This window comes from Lates calcarifer, linkage group LG17 (genome assembly GCF_001640805.2).
Source record: "Lates calcarifer isolate ASB-BC8 linkage group LG17, TLL_Latcal_v3, whole genome shotgun sequence".
Taxonomy (NCBI): Eukaryota; Metazoa; Chordata; class Actinopteri; family Centropomidae; genus Lates; species Lates calcarifer.
This window is the reverse complement of record NC_066849.1, coordinates 15,701,566-15,723,283: the sequence shown is the minus strand read 5'-3', so window position 1 is coordinate 15,723,283 and position 21,718 is coordinate 15,701,566. Positions and strand designations below refer to the sequence as shown.

General features: G+C 39.8%; 1 protein-coding gene across 2 annotated transcripts in view; it reads left to right on the top strand.

Annotated features, from left to right (window-relative positions):
• LOC108881244 (arf-GAP with coiled-coil, ANK repeat and PH domain-containing protein 2) overlaps window positions 1-21,476 on the top strand; it is a 52,079-nt gene extending 30,603 nt beyond the window's left edge. The window contains exons 9-24 of one of the 2 annotated variants that reach the window (XM_018673111.2): window positions 65-139; window positions 7,308-7,420; window positions 7,869-7,920; window positions 8,627-8,727; window positions 8,859-8,964; window positions 9,410-9,618; window positions 10,583-10,652; window positions 10,783-10,877; window positions 11,071-11,273; window positions 12,186-12,287; window positions 12,890-12,982; window positions 13,185-13,417; window positions 13,548-13,657; window positions 13,790-13,900; window positions 14,579-14,640; window positions 18,971-21,476. In XM_018673111.2, coding sequence (XP_018528627.1) covers window positions 65-139; window positions 7,308-7,420; window positions 7,869-7,920; window positions 8,627-8,727; window positions 8,859-8,964; window positions 9,410-9,618; window positions 10,583-10,652; window positions 10,783-10,877; window positions 11,071-11,273; window positions 12,186-12,287; window positions 12,890-12,982; window positions 13,185-13,417; window positions 13,548-13,657; window positions 13,790-13,900; window positions 14,579-14,640; window positions 18,971-19,074 — 1,839 coding nt within the window. In that variant the 3' untranslated portion in view covers window positions 19,075-21,476. The remainder of the gene's footprint in view (window positions 1-64; window positions 140-7,307; window positions 7,421-7,868; window positions 7,921-8,626; window positions 8,728-8,858; window positions 8,965-9,409; window positions 9,619-10,582; window positions 10,653-10,782; window positions 10,878-11,070; window positions 11,274-12,185; window positions 12,288-12,889; window positions 12,983-13,184; window positions 13,418-13,547; window positions 13,658-13,789; window positions 13,901-14,578; window positions 14,641-18,970) is intronic. The other variant, XM_051077327.1, reaches the window with a different exon arrangement.
• Window positions 21,477-21,718: the final 242 nt, after the last annotated feature.

The following is a 21,718-nucleotide window of genomic DNA, read 5'->3' as shown; positions in this document are numbered from 1 at the left end:
AATGAGATGTGTGCGACCAGGTGGTTTGGTGAGCTTGACTAATCAGTTGTTCTGTCTCTTGCAGTTGGACCAGCTGGTGGTGGATGCTGCCAAAGAGAAGAGAGACATGGAGCAGAAACACTCCACCATCCAGCAAAAGGTGCACACACACTCACAAAAGCATGGTCCCATCTTCCCTCAGTTTGAAACACAAATGTACAAAACAAGTTAAACAAAGTAAAATAACATTCAATTCAGAATTTTAGCCCTTGGCACACGAAATTACAATACAATATAATTTAGCTGCACAGTTGTGAATGAACACTTTATCCTCCTTGCTTCTGCCCAGCAACCTTAAAAACACAGCACAACATAAACACTTACTCAATGTGTGCTCAACAAGGCCAAGCTACTCTGAGCCTCAGCTTCTCGTGTGTGTGTAGTAATTTTATGGCCGTTAGATCCTCTTGCCTTTAGTCACAAAGCCTTTCTTATTGCACTCAGGCCTCCTCCCATTAAAAGTAAACCCACAGCGCTCTGCCGGGATCTTGCAAGGACTTTACCTTTTGTCCACCCTGGTCACAACCTCCCTCACCGCCACCACCTGCACTGAACTCTCTGAATGCTGAAAATCTCAAAGCTAAAATACTACAAGCTTCTGCTGGACAGGCACTCAATCAATTATTTCCAATTCAGACAAGTCGAAAGTAATTGATAATTCGCCCAAAGGAGCCGTCATATAAAGCTACTGATTTCATTTACTTTACATTTGTCATTTGAGTGAATGGAGGTTGTACTCCACCCTCAGGTGTAAGGTGATCCCGATGGATGATCTCATCCACACACCCATGCATTATTGACCGCTGACGGAAACCCATTTCCAAACAAACAAGACTGGGTTTCAGCATGCTCCAGTCTCTGTCCAGCACCCCTGCTAACCAGAAAATGACGACAATGAGTCACACTTTTTAATAAATCTGCTTCCACAAGGGTTCACCAGAAGTTTTTGCAAGAAATAGCAAATACACAATAGAAGAAACAGGATACTGTCAGAGCATCTTTTTGCCCCCACAGTTTTAATTTCATTCACATTTCCTAGTTATTTATAGGCATTTTTCTCATGAGCTTATGTTCATTTTTGACACCAATCTCTTTGGAGCTTAACCAACCCTCAACAGAATAAAAGTTAAGCAGGATGTGGATTGTCATGTCACAACATGTAGTGATAAATTGCCTTTAGCTTTAATTGTACATCACACAACATCATTAACTCCAGACGACATCTGCCAGAGCTTCACCCAGCTGTTATCTGCTGGGCTTCTGTTAATTCGTCTGCCTCTGTCAGTGACATTCATTTCAGTCTCTGGCTGTGCGCAAGTAGTACTTCTTCTCACATGTCTTTCTTTTTTTCTTTACTTCCTGTCCTTTTCTTTCCAATTTTTTTTTGTCTCTGTCTCCTCCCCCTAAATATTTCTTTGTCCTGTCCTCTTTCTCTCCCTTCCCTCGTGCTCAGATGATGGTACGTGTGCCAACTTCCGCTTGTCCTTGAGCACCTATCCTCCCCTCCCTCAATTTATTTTGATGCTATTTTTATGTTGTCGCTCTCCCACTGCGCTCTCTCTCTCTCTCTCTCTTGTCTAGCTGTTTGTACACAGACACTCCTAACCAACTGTCTCCTCTTTTCTTCCTCTGCCCTTTCCCCCCCTCTCTCCTTCTTCTTCTGCTCACTTCAGGCTGCTCTGCAGGTAAGCTTTCTTACTCTTCCTTTTTCTCCCCCCTGTGTCATGTCTGCATGGTTGGATAGATACTGTACTCTTTGCTCTCTACTCTAACTCCACTTCTGCAGTTCTCATCATTTGTAGGAGAACAAGTGGGCTAGTTCATCACCAGATTAAACTGCCAACATGCCTGGCATGATGCCAGTTGACAGATTTCACTTGTCACGCGTGTCCTTGTGCCTTTTGCAGTTTGTGTATGCTGCTGCTTAAGTCAGCCTCAATTTGATTAATCAAATTAAGACTGTTTTGATATCATTACGCCTCAGTGCACATGACTTTCCTTTCCTCACTGTATTCATGGTGCTTGTTTTGTGCTCAGTTGGATTCAGTTATTCACAGTTATTAAGCTAACTAAAGTATATTTGGCACAGGCTTACTTACAAGAGGGAAGGTCTTTATCACAGTTCCTTTCAGTAATCTTGCAAAGGTTTCCAGTTTACTGAAGCATGTTGGTATAAGTAGAAGTGCAATGGAAAAGCAGTGTATTATACTGGCATATTTATTAATTTATTTGTTTTATTTGGAAATAGGTAAAAGCAACGTTTGCTGTTGAGATGATTTGGTAACACTTTACAGTGACTTGTAAAGGTATATGACTTGTGATGTACAGCACAACAGTAGCGTATCACTTAATGAAATACCCCAAACATTAATATTTTCTCAGTGTTGCAGTCCAAAGTGCACAAATGTTATTTAATGTGATGTTAGGCTCACAGTCTTCCCCGTGCTAACAATTCAGCAGGTTGCATATCTGTATGTACACATCTCTGGCCTTAAAGACAGCTTCTTTAACCCACCATGCTGCAACAGACCCTACAATGCTCGTTTAATAAACTATATTTAGTATAAACTTATCTAATGATGTGCATCGCCCTTAGTGAGCATTAACATAACAGACCTTAACCCACGTCTCTGACGCCTCCTCTTGCCTTTGTAGTTTTGTCGAGTGATGCAGATTGTTTTCTTGTGGGGCTGTCCTCGTCACATGCCAGTGTTGTGAAACTCCACTGGATAGAGAATGTGTTTTTTTTTTTTTTTTTTTTTACCTCATTATGAGCCAGAATGTGTGTTTTGAAAGCAAGACGTCTTGTAATGGAATTGGTGATTGTTGGTACTGATTGAGTGACCATATCAACTCCCAATCATTTTATTATGTGTATTTATTGTGTTGTCTGTCATTTCACACTAAAACCTTTACTCACTGCCCCTCTGTAGGCTAGTTTTATCTCTGTCTTTTCATTCCTGTCCACATTATTTGTGCTTACACATAAACCCTTCCCATTATCATTGTATTGATTAAACCTCCCATCCTCATGGGAGCTGAAGGGGGTCCTGGGGTTGTGTTTAGTATGCTCTGTGTATGCCTGTGTACATTATTCAGCAGCGGCACTGTGACCACAGGAGCATGACAGTGTCACAGTGGTTCTACAGGAGAGAGAGATGGGCTGCTGCCTTAAAGATTTTCTGTCTTATCTCTTAAAGAAACCAAACACATGTCACTGGTTTTGCAACAGCTGTGGTTTTAAAATGGTCTGATTGGGTTTTTTTTATGTGTGAATAAGCCAGAGTCCCCTAACAGGCATACATACATATTAAATGCTGATTTTATGTTAAAGGATGAATGTTAAAGAAATTTGGGATTGGTTACTTTAGTAACACGCACACACAAGGGAGATGAGAGAGTGAGGGGAAAAGCTGAGTGCACGTCTGTTAAACTAAAGTCAGTATAAATGTTTGATGCCTGAGCTCCTCTGTGCAGTCTACTTGATTATTCTAACTCAGCAGTTACACGAGCAACACACACACACACACACACACACACACAACACAGGTGACCTTCGCTTAGGCCTCAGGAGGCGGAGCAGCAGAGTCTGTGACGAAACTTTTGATAGACACACACAGCTGAGGAGGAGATGAGAGACAAGTCACGCTGCTTAATGTACCAGACTGGCATTGAGATGCTGCACAGGTAGACTTTGAGATAGAAAAGATTCATCGACCTCACGGGGAAAACATTCACACACACATTAAGTGGCACACACTCCGTAAAATTGATGAAAATGAAGATTTTCAGCCGTTTCCACTACGTTTGGTATCTGGTGAGTGTAACCTAGGCGGACAACTGAGAGTAAGAATACGTGTGTGTCCATGCACGCAGCAGTGTCTCTGTTCCCATCGCTATCTGTAGTAATAGTCTGTGTTTATGTTTAAGCTTTCTTAGTTTGAATGTGTCTTTATTTATTTTGGCATATCCATGATATCTAAAATTCTTCTGTTAGCGTCAGGAAAATACACATTTCTTTTCTCTGTGTGTCGTTCTCTTGCTGTGTGTGACTTTTAGGAGGTGACAGAGCTCGACTCTTTACCAGACTACCGCAACTTTTGTGCTTGGAGGTCGACCTCCGTACGTAGAGTCACTGCATCGATTTCTATCTGACTTCCGTTTTGTAACCCTAGCTATGCCCTGTCTTTCATCTCCTCTCCTCTCCTTTCCTGCTCATTTTAAGAGACTGCATTGCAGTGTTTGTGTTGATGTTTGCACCTTCATCAGTTTCTTCATATTAGAGTGTCACACATGCATAAGTCTTGATGTGTCCTGATTATGCAGCATGCGTTATTTTGATGCCTTATTATTGGTGCCAGTGTCCACTACAGTGAACTCAGGCTGTTGGTTTGATGTTAATGAGTGGTTTGCAGTCGATTGTCACTTTTTGACCGTTCAGATAATAAATGAACATATCTCTGTTGTCAGACAAAAACCTTGCATCTCTAAAATGCTTCAGGAACTAAGAACAACAGCCTTGCTTATAGCTCTACCACTACCTGTTTTTGAATGTATGTAACAGGGTTAAAAATTATTTCCCCAAACCTAAGTGGTCACAGAAATTTCTGAACACGTAGTTGAAAGAAGAGTAACAGAAAGTTTTTCTCATGACAGCAACAGTGCTGCACTACATGCATTTCATACTTTGGCCTAAGTCTCAATTAGGGACTGTTGATCATATGGTGTTTGCTTGTGTGCGTGTGCATGTGTGAGCCAGTGCACACATGGATCAAAGTGGTCAGTGTCACTGTCATGATTTCCCTGGTGTAAACTGAATTTAAGGGCAGTTATTTTTCTGTACATTGTAGTAATTTTGTCTCACCTCTAGGAAGAGGTGATTTGTTGAATGCCTGAACTGGTTTTCCATCTCTTCCTATTCAGAAGCTTAATACAGATACATTTTGTTCCACTTGTGTGCCTAAAATAACCTCACTTGTCCCAGTGTATGTCATGCAGGAAAATTGTATTAACCTCTGTGTGTGTGTGTGCGCGCGTGCATGTGTGTGTGTGTGGGGTGTGTGTGTGCGTGCGTGTGTGTGTGTGTGTGTGTATCCATCTGATACACCTTGGTATCATAGGGCAGAGGGGTTTAATTCATTAAGCTTTTTCTCAAGTTACATTTACAAACTTGGCAATGAAAGGGGATGTGCATACGCAAACAGACAATGTGCAGTCATGCACTGTCAATCAAACAATCCATTAATCAATCAATCAGTCAAACTTTCAGAGTTAAAACTATTTGAATATAATTTGAGACTAATGCAAAAAAAGAGATGTAGTAAATTTAAGATAATGAATAAATATGAATCATACAATAACAAAAACCAGGAAGAAGTAAGGCGATGAATCACACAGTGATCACACTCCTACATCAAACACACATACAGTATATAAATGTGTTTGGTGGAACTCTGGGTTAGGTCTGTGTTTTAGTCTGCAACACGTAGACCTGAAGTTATCTTAAATTTTGTTCTTATAGGCACATGCCAAACTGAAAGCTTGTTGAGTATAGTTACATGTACAGTAAAGATTAGAAAACAGGCTTGAGAACACTGAGGGCAGAGTTAAGAAATTTGAATTGCAAGCAGGGTTGGAAACAAACAGAGAAACGTCTATAACAAAGACAGGAGCAGATGGAATGAGAGAGAGGGAGTCAAAATATACATGGAGTGTATAAACTCCTTTCCTTTTATAGTTTCCTCCACTGAGAACCATGGCTACTGTCCAGGAAGTAAATGGGAGGTAGTAGTCACCGCCTGCCGAATACCTGAGGTCATTTCCACTCAGCACTCAGATTTATCAATGTTGACATATTTTACTTACTTAGTTTGCTGCATTAGAGTTTGTCTGTGGTAAAATTTTTATCTATTTATAGTCTTCTCTGTGTTTTGGTGACAACCTAAAAGTAGTTTGAAAACATCAGACATTTGCTGCTTTTATGGTAACCTCACAAGTAGTCGATTTTACTGTATAAATCATAAATATTTGTCTGATAAACTCAGATCTAACAACTGACAAAAAGACTGTTTATATACAGTATATTGTTGATGTGAAGGAGGAATAAATAAATGCTGCACTAAAGGTTTGGTTTGTTTTCAATTAATTCTTGTGGCTTTACAACCTTTTTGATCAGAACTCTGACTGGTTTTGTAATGAGGGTGAAGATGAATTAGTCCAGCCTGAGTCAGACACATACTGTGGATGTTTCTAGAAAGACAACAGAGAAGATGATTCCCAAGCTTGTTACAGTAACAGACCTGGATATCAAGCTGTAATTGGTTGTGGAGACTATGTGTAAATTGACTCCACAAAGACACACACACACACACACACACACACACACATGCATGCATGAGTCATAGTGTTCAATGCCACTTGAAACTGAGAAAGCTGGGAGGGTGTTAGGAAAGTGTAGCAGCAGCTCAGGTAGTTAAACAGAGACTGGCCATAGGAACAGGCCCATGACAACACAGCAGTTTGAGTTACAGTAGAAGAAGAGTCAGCGAAAGCTGCATGAAAGCTCAGCTTGGCAGCTGTACCGGCAGATGTACCCTGGTCTGGATCAACAAATCAGTTTGCAATCGTATTTGCCCCCAGTACGAAGCAATGCTGAGTATGTGATATCAGACTGTAACCACTTACTTTATTTACTTGATTGTTTTCTTTCTTGCACACAAACAAAAACAATGTTGAATGTACTTACTGCTGGCTCTGCATTATCAGCTCATTTCTGGTATTTGTTATGTTCCCTCATCATTTCAGTTTATCACATTTTCACTTCAGAGAAAGAAAGGAAATGTGAATAAAGCAGAGTAGACCAAGTAAAACAGTTTGAAGCCTTGAGGCAAATCTCAGCGGTGTGGAGCCTTCCATTAGGGATCTTCCAGTATTTTGTTAGATATAAATCAAACCATCTCTTTCAGACAGTACATTGGTTGTCACAGATGATTACTGTGTAGGCATAAGCTGTGGCTGTTGTTTCTGTTTTTTCTGGTTCATGGTGTGAAACGTCAGTCTGGTCAGCCTGAGCAGTGGCTGTGCTGCTCTGTACAAGGTCACTTAGCTCAAGTGGAACTAATTAGTCCACATTTGTGACTTTGGGAAAGGCACAGAGTCACTCCTCACCTCATTTGCACCAAAGGATTTACAAGAATAATGTGGAAAAAAATATATTAACACCATAATTTTTTTGCCTTCTTTTCTGTCCTTTCCATCTTTTTCCTCAGGATTTCTCGAATGACGACACCAAGCTGGAGTACAATGTGGATGCAGACAACGGCATCGCCATGGAGGGTTATCTCTTTAAGAGGGCCAGCAATGCCTTCAAGACGTGGAATAGGTACAGCTGGCACACTTCAATTAGCAATTTTATGAGTGCCTTAAATTCAATTTAATGATAAAGAATAGCTGGTGTGAGCTAATTATGGATTTAAGGGGGCAAGTGCTGTCATCAGAATTTAGAGTAGTGATATGAAAGCTGCTTTACATTTTAATGCCCAAGGATTAGATTAAAGTTTTTTTATTATGGCTACAAGAATATAATTGTATAGTTCTCCAAAATGCACATGTAGGTTTTTAGAACACCATAGTTTACTGTGTTTAAATGCACTCTGTTCTAACATGAGCTGACACACAGTCAGTAAATCAATTTATCTACTCATCAGCTCTCTCTCTTGCTCTCTATCTGTATTTCCATTGCTGTCATCCAGACTAAAAGGATGTCAAAGCGTGTTATTTTAGGACAGCATGTGACTTTGTTTTTTAATAAACTCATGATCTCCTTTCAGGCGTTGGTTCTCCATCCAAAACAATCAGCTAGTTTACCAGAAGAAATTTAAGGTATGTCAAGTGACTCCCTGAACACCAGCCAGGATCAAATATGCATGTGTTTGACTTCCAGCACAAATACCCCTTCCATGTATTTTTAATGGGATGCCGTAGCCTCACTTTAGAGCAGTAGTAACCAGTTCAAAACAAACATTAAGTGTAGGACAAACTGCAGCTGTATGTGAAGATGTGTTTCTGTCTGAAGCAGTTTAGTAAGATGCAGCAATTGTACAGCTATAGTCATTGCTCTGTTTCTCAACAGTTATTGATTTGTGTTCTATAACACTCAAGAAATTATTGTGTGTAGTACTTTATCACCCAAGTCAAATATCATTTTTGTGGCTTTGTTAGACTTGCTTTCTCTAGTAGTAACATCTTTCATGAAGCAGACATCTAAACACAGCTAGTTTATTCAGTAAAACGTGTGGGAAATCTACACTGTGAAACATTTTCTCTGTGTCCTCAGAGCAAGATAACCACAGTGACTTGTGATATGGTCACCAAAGTTAGAGACAAACGCGTAATGACTGTTTGACAAGATGAATTGGTCCACATTAGATGTGGACAGTTTCAATGCATTTTTGTCAGCGGGCCTGTTTTAAATACAGAATGGGATAAATAGGTACTGTTGCAAAAGAAGTAAACAATGTGTTGATTGGAAAATCGTGCTCCATTGATATGTTTTGTGTTACTAAATCTGTTTTTACCATCCTCTCAGGACAACCCTACAGTGGTGGTAGAGGACCTTAGGCTATGTACAGTCAAACACTGTGAAGACATAGAGCGTCGCTTCTGTTTCGAAGTGGTGTCACCCACCAAGTAAGTTTGAGTCACTGAAATATATCAGTCTAATGAGCATAGCAATATGTAACAAGTAGTGTACCCACCTCCTACCACATGCACACACGTTAGGCTGACAGCAGTGGTGTGATGTCTCTCTGCCCCAACAGGAGCTGTATGATGCAGGCAGACTCAGAGAAGCTGCGACAGGCCTGGATCAAAGCCGTCCAAAACAGCATCGCCACCGCCTTCCGCGACAAGGGAGATGATGGCGAGGTAAAAAAAAAAAAAAAAATCAAACTCGGTCAGACTGATGGAAGAGATGGTTGAGATGATTCACACAGACAAATAAATTACATAAGCAATGGATACAGAGAAAGATACACAGTCAAACGACCTATATACTGAAGTGCCAGTAAAATGTAAAAAGACAGCCTATGCTTTTACACTTTTAATTCTGTTTTATGATTTATTTATCTTCCTTTGTTACATAATCTTGTATTTAAACACTCATTAATGTATATTTGTGTATATAACACTGACTTGCTATACTTTTGCTTATATTAAATGTATCTGTTTAGTTCCCTTTAGTTTCCTCTAAATGTTTGCTTCTCAAAATTACCCCTCAAGGATATTTTAATTTCATCCTATCCCATTTTAGTAAATCGCCACTTCTTCTCTTGGATGACTGTGTATATCTTCCACCTCTCATCATTTTTAGAAGCTGGACAGGAAGTCGTCCACGTCGACGGGAAGTCTGGACTCTGGTGGAGAGCTGAAGGAGAGGTCACTGAAAGGAGAGAGTGCCCTGCAGAAGGTCCTGGCCATCCCGGGTAATGCCTGTTGCTGCGACTGCGGCCAACCAGATCCTCGCTGGGCCAGCATCAATCTGGGCATCACCCTTTGTATACAGTGCTCTGGCATTCACAGGTAAAATACTGTGTCTAATAATGTCCTAATCAGTTTTCATACTGACGTCATAAACGGCTAGGCACATAAAAATGGCAGCAAAATAATAAAGAGCTGTGAGGGAAGATTAATAGAATATCAAACAAAAAAGAAAAGGAAAATCACAAAGGAAGTCTACTTAAATTAACAGCTTGTATATTGAAGTGTAAGTTTAAAGAGGTATATTTCTAGAGAGGAAAAACTTGCAGTAACTAATAACCTCAAGAAATTAATATCAGCACAGTTTATTTATTCATCACTTTGCAGGAATACAGTTAATTTTGAGTTCATTTTAGTCGCCTCAGTTATGGAAAATCTTGTACATCAGGGCCATGGTGTGAGTATCATGTACAAAATATTTTGGTCTTATGGGAATTTTGAAATGTAAACACGCTGATATGAACACCCAGCCTGCTTGGGATGTTGTAACAACATTTAATTACTTGGTATGGTGAAATATTTCATTATTATTCAAGCCAAATTTTGATTTACACAGAAGTATCCAGGTCAGACCCCTTGTTTTCCTTGTGAAGCAGTAACGACCTGGGATTCAGGCTGTCTTCCTCAGTACAATCTAAAAAAGCAACCCAGTTTACTTTTTAGGATTTGTAAAGTAAACCAGAGTGGGTTGAAAAAAAATTGAAATTATAACTCAATTTGACATCTGTAAATCTCTGTTGTAGTTTAATTTTTTTTAAAACAATTTTAAGATATGTGTGTATTACACAGAAAAAGGAATTGTTTTATCCAAATATAGGGCTTCTTGTGATGAATCCTGGTAAATTTGTATATACAGTATGTAATATGCTGGGTTCCACCTTGTGGCCAAAATCTAAATTACATTTGTGTTGAAAAGTGTTGACTTTACGGCATTTATCCTTTTAGCTCACTCACAATTAATAAAATAATTCTATATGTGTTTTTTTAATCATTTCTCCATCTGCAGGAGCCTTGGGGTGCATTTCTCTAAGGTTCGGTCTCTGACTTTGGATACATGGGAACCAGAGCTACTTAAGGTTAGTAAGGAAAGGCTGGATTGGACAATCACTGTGTGATCCATTTAGCAGGTGTAACTGTAGTTGAGTTATATGTTCTGCTTCCCAGTTGATTGTTCAGCTGTGCTAACAACTCCTTTTTTCTTCACAGTTGATGTGTGAACTGGGGAACGGAGTGATCAACCAGATCTATGAGGCTCGGCGAGAGGAGCTAGGAGCCAGAAAACCACAGCCAGGAGACCCGAGGTACAGTAGTAGTAGAAAGCATATTGGTATTTTCAGATAAAGAAATTTGACTGACCTCATTGTGCTGCCATACACTTTCTGCATCAAACCTGGTGTGAGTAGATAAATGGTAGGAAAATTTTACCAGTGGAAGGCTGAAGGCCATTTCTCATCTTACTCACAAACAAAACCCTTTGCCTCTTGTTCCTACTAGACATGAGGTAGAGGCCTACATCAAAGCCAAATACGTGGACCGTCGGTTTGTTCGCCAGCCGTCAGATGAAGAGCTTCGCAACAAAGTGGTTTCACTGAGCAAACAGGAGAAAAGGCTAAGCAGCAGCTCTGAGCACCTGCCCCCAAGACCGCCTCCGCCTACCCCCAAACTCCGACCCGGTTCAAATGCCTCTGGGCAGACAGGTCAGTACAAGAATGAATGTAAAACTCAACCTTTGACCCAAGAGTTTTTGTAATCTTTCCCTCATTTTGAAACTTATGAATAACAAACAGTTAATTGGATCAAATTGACAACAAAACCCATTCAAAGATACTCATCCAAGTGTATGGCAATGAGACAAGTGATTACAACCAGTGTGTACTGGATTGTAACTGGGTGATAGTTTTTGCCTCTTGGGCTCACATCTTCCCTAATCCTTCAAAACACAGTAATTGATTTCTCATTTATGAATGGAGAATAGTATTTTAAAAGTCTTAAGTTCTAAATTAGGATCTCTTATGTGTGAGATTTTCTCTTTCTTTTTCTTTTTCTCAATAAATCCTCTTTAACTTCTAAATTTCTGATCTTCTCAAGCCTGAATTACCTGGTTATGAAACAAATACAATAGGATTTTTTGTTTGAATGTTTCTAACTTCCACTGCCTCTTCAGAAACAAAATTACACTGCATCAAAAGGGCAAAGCCAGTGTCATTGTGACTACGGCCACCTTTTCTGTATGCGCTGTGGGAATTTTTGCACTGCTGTGAAGAAGTGTCCACCCATTGGCATACTGTATGTTCTTTGTCAACAGCGTATGTCTAAGCCTTCTTTGCCTCCCATTGCTTCTCGTAGTCTGTCTCTTCCAGTGTCGAGCTGATAGTCTAACTATCTGTGCTTTCACCCTGCTCTTCTCTCTCTCTCTCTCTCTTTCTCCTCTTCCTCGATTTTTTTTTTCAAATTCTCTCTTTTCCTTCCTCTCCTGGCTGTTTTGTGCTCCCGGACTAACCCCCTGCTCTCACCGCCTACCCCAAAAACCCTCCCAACCCCTCTACTCTGACACTCAATTCACACCCTTCGCCCTCCAATTTCCCAAACTCCCATCATCCCTTGCGTAGCTGTTGCCAGCGGCTTGGAGGCTCGCCGCGACTCTCTCTTCTGTCCTGATGAGCTTGACTCGCTCTTCTCCTACTTTGACACTTCCTCCAAGCTCAGGAGCAGTAAGTACTAAATGCTTAGTGTTTCGCTTGCTTCTCCACACCCTCTCTCCATCCGTGTTCACTGCTTTTGGGGCTGTGGACTAACAACCCTCCATCTTCTCCTCTGTCCCCACCCCACCCCCACTCCCCATCCAGACCATCCTAATGGACCATCCTGTCATGTTAAGAGCATTGCAGAGCATACCATGTTTTGTTTTTCCTGGGTTGCTAGGGAGTGTTTCTCTCACACATGGTTTTGGTCAGTGTCTGGTATTTGCAGTTGTATCTGTCTCATCATATTTTTGGTATTTAAGGACCAGAAACGTAAGGTGATGGTGAGGATCTGTCATTCATCTCTATTTCTGTTGATTGCAGCTGGGGACTTGTGTGAACACTTACTGTGCAAAATATTAGGATCACCTGTTGTTTCTTGTGATTAGAGTAGAAAAAATAAGTAATGTCAAAATCTAGTAGATGTTGAAATTCTATTTCTATTTCTATTTATTTGGTACTTTCCACCACCAAAACAACCAGCAGGAAGGTGTTCCTCTTATTTTATACACACGGTGAAAGGCGTCAGTGTGTTGTTCTACAAAAAGTAACCTGGACTCTTTGCTTTACAGTAAAAAGTGCAGACAGTGGCATCCAAAACAGTGCTGATGGAAGCAGGGAAATGCTGGCCACCACCCCCTCCAATAACAGCCTGGCAGATGCAGGTGAGACACACATACACACCTCTGTCAGCACACTGACATCCACACCAACCTAATTTAAGAGTGACCGCAGAAATACATGAGAGGAATGCTGTAAAGTTGCAAGGCATTAGTATTTTCTTAAACCACAGCTGTACTGCTAGTCTGCCAGAGGGAAACTGTTTCCGCCCTCGTAAGGCATATAATCTTTCTTCCCGTTTCTCAGATGCTGCTGAGTCTCCGCCCATGCCCATGCCTGCCACGCTGCCTCCTCCGTCACCCTGCAAGGAGGTGGTTTTCTATGAGCCAAAGGAGTACAGCCCAGGCCTGCAGCTCTACTGGGCGTCATGTGCCCGCAGCCTGCCGGACATGGCAGAGGCACTGGCCCATGGAGCTGAGGTCAACTGGGTCAATACAGAGGACGACAAGAGGACGCCGCTCATCATGGCGGTGCAGGGGGTACGTACCACTACATAATTCAGTCAATCAGCAGCGCTGTTTACCATCTTGAGTATGATTAAAACACAGTACAACACAATAAATTTCACTTGACCGTAATCCAATGTGTCATATCAACGTTCAATTTCAGGGCTCACTGGTCACCTGTGAGTTTTTGCTTCAAAATTCAGCTAATGTGAACCAGCAGGACGCTCAGGGCCGGGGACCCCTCCACCACGCAACCATGCTGGGTCACACAGGGTTTGTTTCCACACCTGTCTACCATCACCACTACAGAAGCCTGTTATTCAGAGAATATATTGATAAGGCATTTTTTGTGTGAGTGTTACACAACTCAGTTTGATTTGTTTGTTTGTTTGATCTTTGTTTCAGGCAAGTGTGTTTGTTCTTAAAACGAGGAGCAAATCAAAATGCTGCAGACATTGATGAGAAAACACCCCTGACCATAGCGGTGGAAGCAGCCAACGCAGACATTGTCACACTGTAAGTGCCATCCCTATTATCTTTACTAGTAGTTATTATTTTCTTTATTTTATGCTGGCAAAGTGTCTTAGCTTTCACACTGTTAAACACAGCCAATCAGCACAACTGCCATCTACCTTTCCCCCAGTGAATAGCCCCCTTGGACACATGGTGGTTTTGCTATGTGTCAGACACTAACCACAGATAGTAATATTGTGTTAAATTCTAACGCTCCTCCACGTGGTAAGGCTTATGAAAAACTTAAAAAAGCTTGGTAAAACTTAAGCAAAATACTGTTTACAAAATATATTGATCATCTGGCTCTGGTGGTTTTATTATAAGCTGAAAAAAACGAGAAACTTCTATCGAAACCTGGTCCAGCATACAGTCATCGTGGAGTGAAATATTTTGGCCACAAGATGTCACCACTTCATCAGAAGCAGAGAAAAAAAATCAAACCACCTCTTTTTCTTGTAACAGTGGCCCATTACTCAGAAATAAAATATCAGGCTTTTATTTGCCAGCCAGAACTAAGTATGTATATTTTCATGGATTAGAAATATGTCTGGCTTGTCTGAGAAATGATCTTAAGGAAAGGAAAAACACAGCTCAAACCATGTAATAGAAAGTAAGAGTCTGATGAGTAACACTTAATAGTCTCGCTGAGTTTCTGTATTTCTCTCTTCACTTGCTCCCCAGGTTGCGACTGGCGAAGATGAACGAGGAGATGCGAGAGGCGGAAGGGCCCTACAGCCAGTCAGGTCAATATAACACCAACAGCCCCACCGAAATGCAGTACAGGAAGTGCATGCAGGAGTTTATTAGCCTGCAGCTGGACGAAACTTAATAACGTGTCCACTGTCGTCCAAACACAGGAGCAACGTACTGTAAAACCAGGCTGTAAATGTTAAGCCCCAGGTTTCAGAGTTGGGGTCAGTTGACTTAAACAGAGCAGATTAACAAGAGATTTGTTTAAATACCCAGATAATTCATTTTCAGGTGGTTTGATTAGAAAGTGGAGGCAGCTTTTTTTAGTACAAGACCTCCAGGTTAGGTGAAGCTTGATCTGCTGGCTGTAATGATTGATTAGAGTGAACTGAGCCCAACTCTGTCTGTCTCAGTTGTGATCCTGTGTCCTGCTGTAACTCAGCCTCTATTTTAACCTCCCAGCTCCCACCAGGTGCTGGGCAAACTGCACCTTGGTGTGTGGTATAGCGTCAGGTGCTAGACCGTGTTAATGTTACTGGGTTAAAGCCATCAATTCTGGACATTACTGAAGAGTTTTGTTCCAAAGTGGAACATCCACCTTTTCAGTTAAGTGACTATTACTGATGTAGAAATATTGATAGCACAAGATTAAAAGAAACAGTGTCGCTTTTTACTAGATAGTCTGTACTTCCTCCCTTTAAGTTTATATGATGCTACTTTTGTTGATTCCCTCTGTTTTAGAGGTGTTCAGTGATTTATAGAATTTGTTTTCATTTTTTAATTAGTATGGTGTCTCTGCTATCAGTCACAGTATTTTTGCAAAAAAACAAAACAAAAAACTAGCTACCCAGTAACTGCCACCAGTATCCAGTGACACTCAGACCTCAAAGTGAAGGCAGTTTTTACTATCTGGCAATAATCGTGACTTTTGAATGACATTTTTTAAATCATCTGAGCAATCTGGAGAGGCATGTGTGTGTCTATAATCTGCCAAGTTTCAGTTTAAATTGACCTGTCAGAAGTATTTTATGCACATTCCTATTGATGGTTATGCAACTACTACTGTATCCTTTCCAGTGACTGTAAGGTTTCTATTTGAAGTCTTAACCATTTTCATGGCCTGTTTACTTTTTTGAAGTGTTTGTTGTCCAATCATGATGCATCTTGCTATTGTGACATGCCTGGTCAGAAAAAAGAAGTCTATTTTACAACAGCTTTCTTTTCTAAAGATAATTCCAGGAGCCGTATAATGAGTATACATACTGTACATGTTGTAAATGATGTGCATACATACATTTCTTCATAGCCTGACAGAATAAGCAGAGTTGCGAGTGACTCTGGTTGCACTGGGGTGAGTGCCATGAGGGACACATCCTTGCTTTTCTTGTTTTGATTGTGATGTATTTACTTCCTGTTATGACAATATTGTGTCTTGGTTATTAGTCGGTTAAGTATGCTTGCTCATCGCCCGTAATCACGGGAAATCCAGAATTGTAAGACGACAGGCCTTTTAGTGCCATCGCATTGATCGTCTTGAATGTTAGTGGATTTTTACTCAAATATAGACAAACCATCTAAGGATGGTACATCGTCAAACAACAAGTGCAATAGTCTAGAAAAATATCCACATGTAACCATGTATAGCTTTTTAATCACCTGCTAGGACTAGCTTATATTTATCTTAATCATGTGAGCTTTACAAAAAACATTAGATACTCACAAAGAACGTGGCAAGAGATGTGTGTGAAGCTCACTTGAGTTTTATTGTTAGCGAATGGGAAAAAAAAAAAGTACCCCAGTTTCATCCCACATCTCCGCTCCATATAGCCCCCAAATCCTTGAAGGGCACCAAAGCACTTTGATTAAATGGTCATTTCTGCTGATTCACATTGATAGAGTAGTGCCCCCTGCTAGTAGCAGAACAATGTGTCATGACCGACACTGACACTGATTGCTGACTTGTCTAGAGATGCGCTCACTAGTTAAAATAGGGATGTCTGATTGTGTTGTGATTGCTTTTACAGGCCAAGTTTTTGTGTCATTTAGAGTAGATACTGAGGGGTTTCTACCAAGTTCTTAGATTGTAGAGAAAAGGGACATGTGCATTTATGTGTGTTGACGATATGAGGATGGGGATATACTCAGACTTGTCGTCGCTTTGTCCAAAAAATAATGAAGCATCTTAGATTGAGGGCTAGATGTGCTGCTGTAGGTAGCTGGACTGTTATTAGCCTGTATGCTGCTTTTTTTAAAAAGTGTAATATCCTCTGTGGTCATTTTTCACTTTTTAAAAATAAGACAAGAATGTTTTGGACCTATGACAAGAAATTCTTCTTCATTCTTTATTATTTTTTTAGCGTGTGCAATGGTTGTGGATAGAGAATTATACAGAAACTGTTGCTGGCGGTAGTTGCCTTTAAGGTCAACAGCAGACACACCAGAGATGATCATGAGAGGAACAGAGGGAGGGTTGTATTTAGCAGAAGGAGCAGAGTACAGTCTAAAGTATTTGCTTCCAGTCACTGAATGATCCTTGCATTGTTTTGCTTTTGCGAGAGGGTTCGCCTTGTGCCAGCATCAGCTTGCCATCCTCTTTGCTTCTCGGGGAGGGGGGGCCTCTTCTTCATCAGCGCCTCCAATCAGTTGATGAATGATGGGACTGATGAAGGATATTCAGGGGTAATGAATGTGAGGGAGAACTAACCTCATCAATCCTCCCTCCGACTTTTTAAAATTAAAATTACAGTTCCTTTGAATCAAGTGTTTCTACCTGATTGAGTGTGTAGAAGCAGTGCAGAGAAGTGGTTCTCAGCCTGGGGGGCTGCTCTGTGGCTTTTTGTGGGCATTTAAACACTGATCTACAAAATCTGTGGGGGAAATGTATATCTATATTTTTAAAACATAATGACAATTTTTTGGTTATTTTCATAAATCTATTTTTTCTCTTTAATCAATATTTGTCTAATGTAGTCGTTTAAAAATTGTTTAAAACCCAGAAAAGGGAACTTTTAACACTTGCAGCTTATACAGGTTGAGAACTGCTGTGCTCTGTTTTATTGCTCTCATCCACGTCTCTCTGTAAATTCACTCTCTCAGTTCTGTATTTTTGCTTTTCTTTTTCTCACTCTCCTCCCCAGAGTTTGTGCCTTTTCTTCTGTTCTTCAGTTTTCTTTGGGGTGCTGAGGCCAACACAACTGTATTTTTGTACATAAACTCCTGCACTTTAAACACAATACAGTTGTTGACAAAAACTAATCTCTGTGGGCTCGTCTTTTCTTTTCCGAGTCGATCTCCCGGTTGCTAAACGAGGAGGCTCTCTGGCTGTTTTCACAAACATTTTGCCTTTTGCTTCTTCTGTTCTTTCCCATCTTTTCTCTGCCTCTGTGTTGATGTTGTTTCATATTTCGAGCCACGCCGGCACTCTGACAGGTATGGCTGACCTTTTTCTTTTTTCATTCTTGTTCTGATGACACTGTCACTGTGCATAAACCCTTCACTCTGCAGAACACTGTATTTTATCCTGCTCTACACCTGCATGATGAGGCTTAAATGAACATCCACAATACTATTTGCTCAACGTTTGATGACTTTTGTAATATTTTATTGCATTTATTTGCAGCAGGGTGGTGTAGTGAGTAGGTAGCTGGTAGCACCCACCTTTCTGACATGCTCTTGTTTAAAACATTGAATTCTTCTGGGTTTTGGAAGGGGGTGGAAGGGTTGGTGGCTCACAGGGAGTTTCATTTTAGATGTCCTTAAATGGGCCATTATATCATGTCTTGTCTTTTGTTAGCTTCATTGTTATTCTACACAGGAAATCACAACATGCAGTTCTGCTGACAAACAGACAAATGCAAACAGCGCAAATTTTTATGTTCTATAGTTCACATTGAACATTTGTGATTTTCATAGTAACAGAGTCATAGTACTGTTATTAAATGATGCATTGTCATCATATATCCTTGTCTCTGTGCAGAGAATTGTTCCTGTGCTACAGCAGGAGATAAACTTAGAGGTTTTCTCCCAGTGCTGTAATTCTATATGGTTACTGTTATTAGGATGTATTAAATCACATAGCACATGGTGGTTCCCAACCTTTCTGGCTTGTGACCCCAGTTTAAAATAAAGCAATATCTACTTGTGATCCCTCGTCACAGGTCTAAGTTGTGACCTGTGATTTTTCCTTCTCACACATTCTTTGATTCAAAGGAGTTTTACAGGCCTGAAAAAGTAAAGTGATTCATTAAAAAAAAAAAAAAAAAAGTAAAAATGAGTGATCAGAAAAAAAAAATTGTGTAACAGATGTTGGGAACCACTGCTCTTGTCAGCCCACTTTTTATTTTCGTTGTTGCTCATTTCTGGTGTCTTTGTCCTTCTTTGCAGGAGATGAAACCTACCAGGACATCTTCCAGGACTTCACCCACATGGCCTCCAATGACCCGGACAAGCTGAACCGCTACCAGCAGTACGACCCGCAGCGACCCTGACACTGCATGAACACTGTCTGCTAGCACTTAAAAAGATGCCGTCTCAACTCAACCCGAGAGAGACAAGGTAACATCTGCCTCCACCCGGAAAGCAACAGAATTCGGAAACATCTGCATTAAAGCTGGTTAGTGCCACCATGGCTGGACACGTCACCATATCTTACACGACCAATGCTCCCTTTCATCATATTAATTGTGTGATTACAGCCCCTTCTTGAAAAGTACAAGCTTTTCACTCATGTGAAGGGGAACTTCTGTGAACGGAAAACCTCACTGTTAAAACTTTTTTTAAAACTGTGCTTCCTAATAGGACCTATTACAATAAGTGAATGGTACAGTGTTAAAGCCTTTGGAAGGATTTGCAGAGTCATTTAAAAAAAAAAAAAAACATAATTGAACTCGGTTTGAATGTAGAGCTGCCGACAAGGCTGTCAGTTAAGTGTAATCTTTAATGTCACACTTCCTGACAAAAGACTTTTTTTTTTTAACATAAAAAAGAAGTGTGCTGCATCAGTGTAAAGAGAGGTAAGTGCATGACAGACTGTTTAATACTCCACTTCAATTTTTAAGTGCTTCCTCTTTTCAGTAGGATTCTCTTTATGAGCATAAACATCTTTTTGTATCAAAGTTTTGTTTTATGAACTCCCTGCAGCGTATACATGGCAATATGCTTTTTACTCATTTGCACAAATCCCTTTGTCTTAAATCGCCACTGATGTTTACCAGTTTTGATGGTAAGACTTTGACGTGTTAAACAATGTACAGTGTTTATCGAAGTAAACATCTTTTTTGTTGAATAGATCATAGTTTTGTTTGTCAGGTTTTTTTTCATTTAGATTTTTTAAATGCTTGTTTTTTTTTTAAACATTTTCCTCTGAATGATTTTAATTTCCCATGTTTGCACCACATCAGTACTTGTGGTATGTGTCAGTGCAGCAATCCGCAATCAGCTTCCTGATTTTGTGGAATTAAAATAGCTTCAGTCATCTGAGGTGATAGTTAATTTGCTGATTCAGTCTCATGCTGATATGAGATTAAAAAGTTATTGAAAAGTTATTATTATTGAGTATATATGTGGACATTTTAGTCTCGTTGATTTTAGAATTGTCGATAACGGTTTATTTTTACAGGTTCATAATTTCATAACAATTTTCACTGAGATTTCCTGGAAGAAACTGTGTAATTTAGTAATAATTACAGGGAATATATGATTTCTTCCATCTAAACCCAAATAAATGTTCATTTATTATTGGTAACTTAAAGTTACAATCCTGAAGCTTTCAGCCTTGGTTGATTTGGCGATATCTGTAGTTACAGCAGTGACAGAAAGTGCAGTTTTATACGAAAGCAACTCTTCATCTAACAGCTCAGTGTGGCTGTTCCTACTTGTTTCATTACAAAATAGTCTGCTGACAAAAAAATATTAAGAATGACTGTTTTGTTTTGTAGATGCATTTTTTGATAAACACAAATGTTGGTGACAAATACAGTGTTTCCTGTGACTGCCTCACAAAAAAGCCAACTTGTGTTTGCCCAGTTTGATGCTTTTAATGTGAAGTGGCAGCAGCAGAAAATGTTCAACAAAGTTTAGTGAGGCTGACATTAGTGAGATGAAATTAAAACTGTAACCCTGGATTACATGCTGCATCATTTAATGGCTATAGTGGAAAAAATAACAACCATAAATAGAATCAAATATTGAGTTTTATTTCAAAAATCACAACATTCATATTTTTAACTCAGCAGACAAATCAGCTGACCGTCTGTGCACTGACTAAAATACTTTCTCCAGACAAATAATTGGAATGAATGAACACTATTTCTAGCATTAGTAGCAAACTTCCTAAGACATCACAAAGAAATTATTAGTAAATTATGGATACAAAAATACCATGAGTTGTGAAGCCACTGTCATTGAACTATTAAAGAAACATTTTCACTTACAGAGTCACTCTTTATGACCTAGTTTAGACACTATTAGGCACCTTCACCGAAATGTTCAAGATCAGATATGAATTCTGCAAATTTCATGATAGAAGTTTTGTAATGTACTGTAGAAGCTGTTAGTTTCCTCTGTCAAAACAGTAAAATCTTCACTGCTTTTTAACATTTACAGTATATAGCAAGACATGATATCTGCTTCAGAGGAAACCTTTGGCTGATGCAACATGGGATACAATTCTTGTACATTTTGTACAGATGCTTTTGAATTCTACAGAGAATTGAAGTATAAAGTTAGAGGTACTTGAATCATTAAATAAGCTTTTGTACATGCTGTTCTTTGTATCCTTCTGTAATTTTAGCCCATTTTATATTGCCTGTCTGTATACCAATATACATGTACTGTATATTCTACCTGTAATATGTAAGGACTTCAATACATATGGACTGAGGATTCATCACTGAATGTTGATTCTTTTCTTGGTTTGTTTTGTCTCAAGATTTAATTTCAACCCATGTGTACCATCTGGCTTCCTTTATTTCAGTACAGTTATGTGTTTGTGAGAGTAGACTTGGTGTCAACTAAGTGGACTTCCACAAACTGGTATCGGACATTGTAGATGGTTTTGAGTTAGACTCACATCTAGCTCACTTCACAAGTAGCTGATGTGGCGAAAGAAAATCATTTTACTGCTCTCATAGG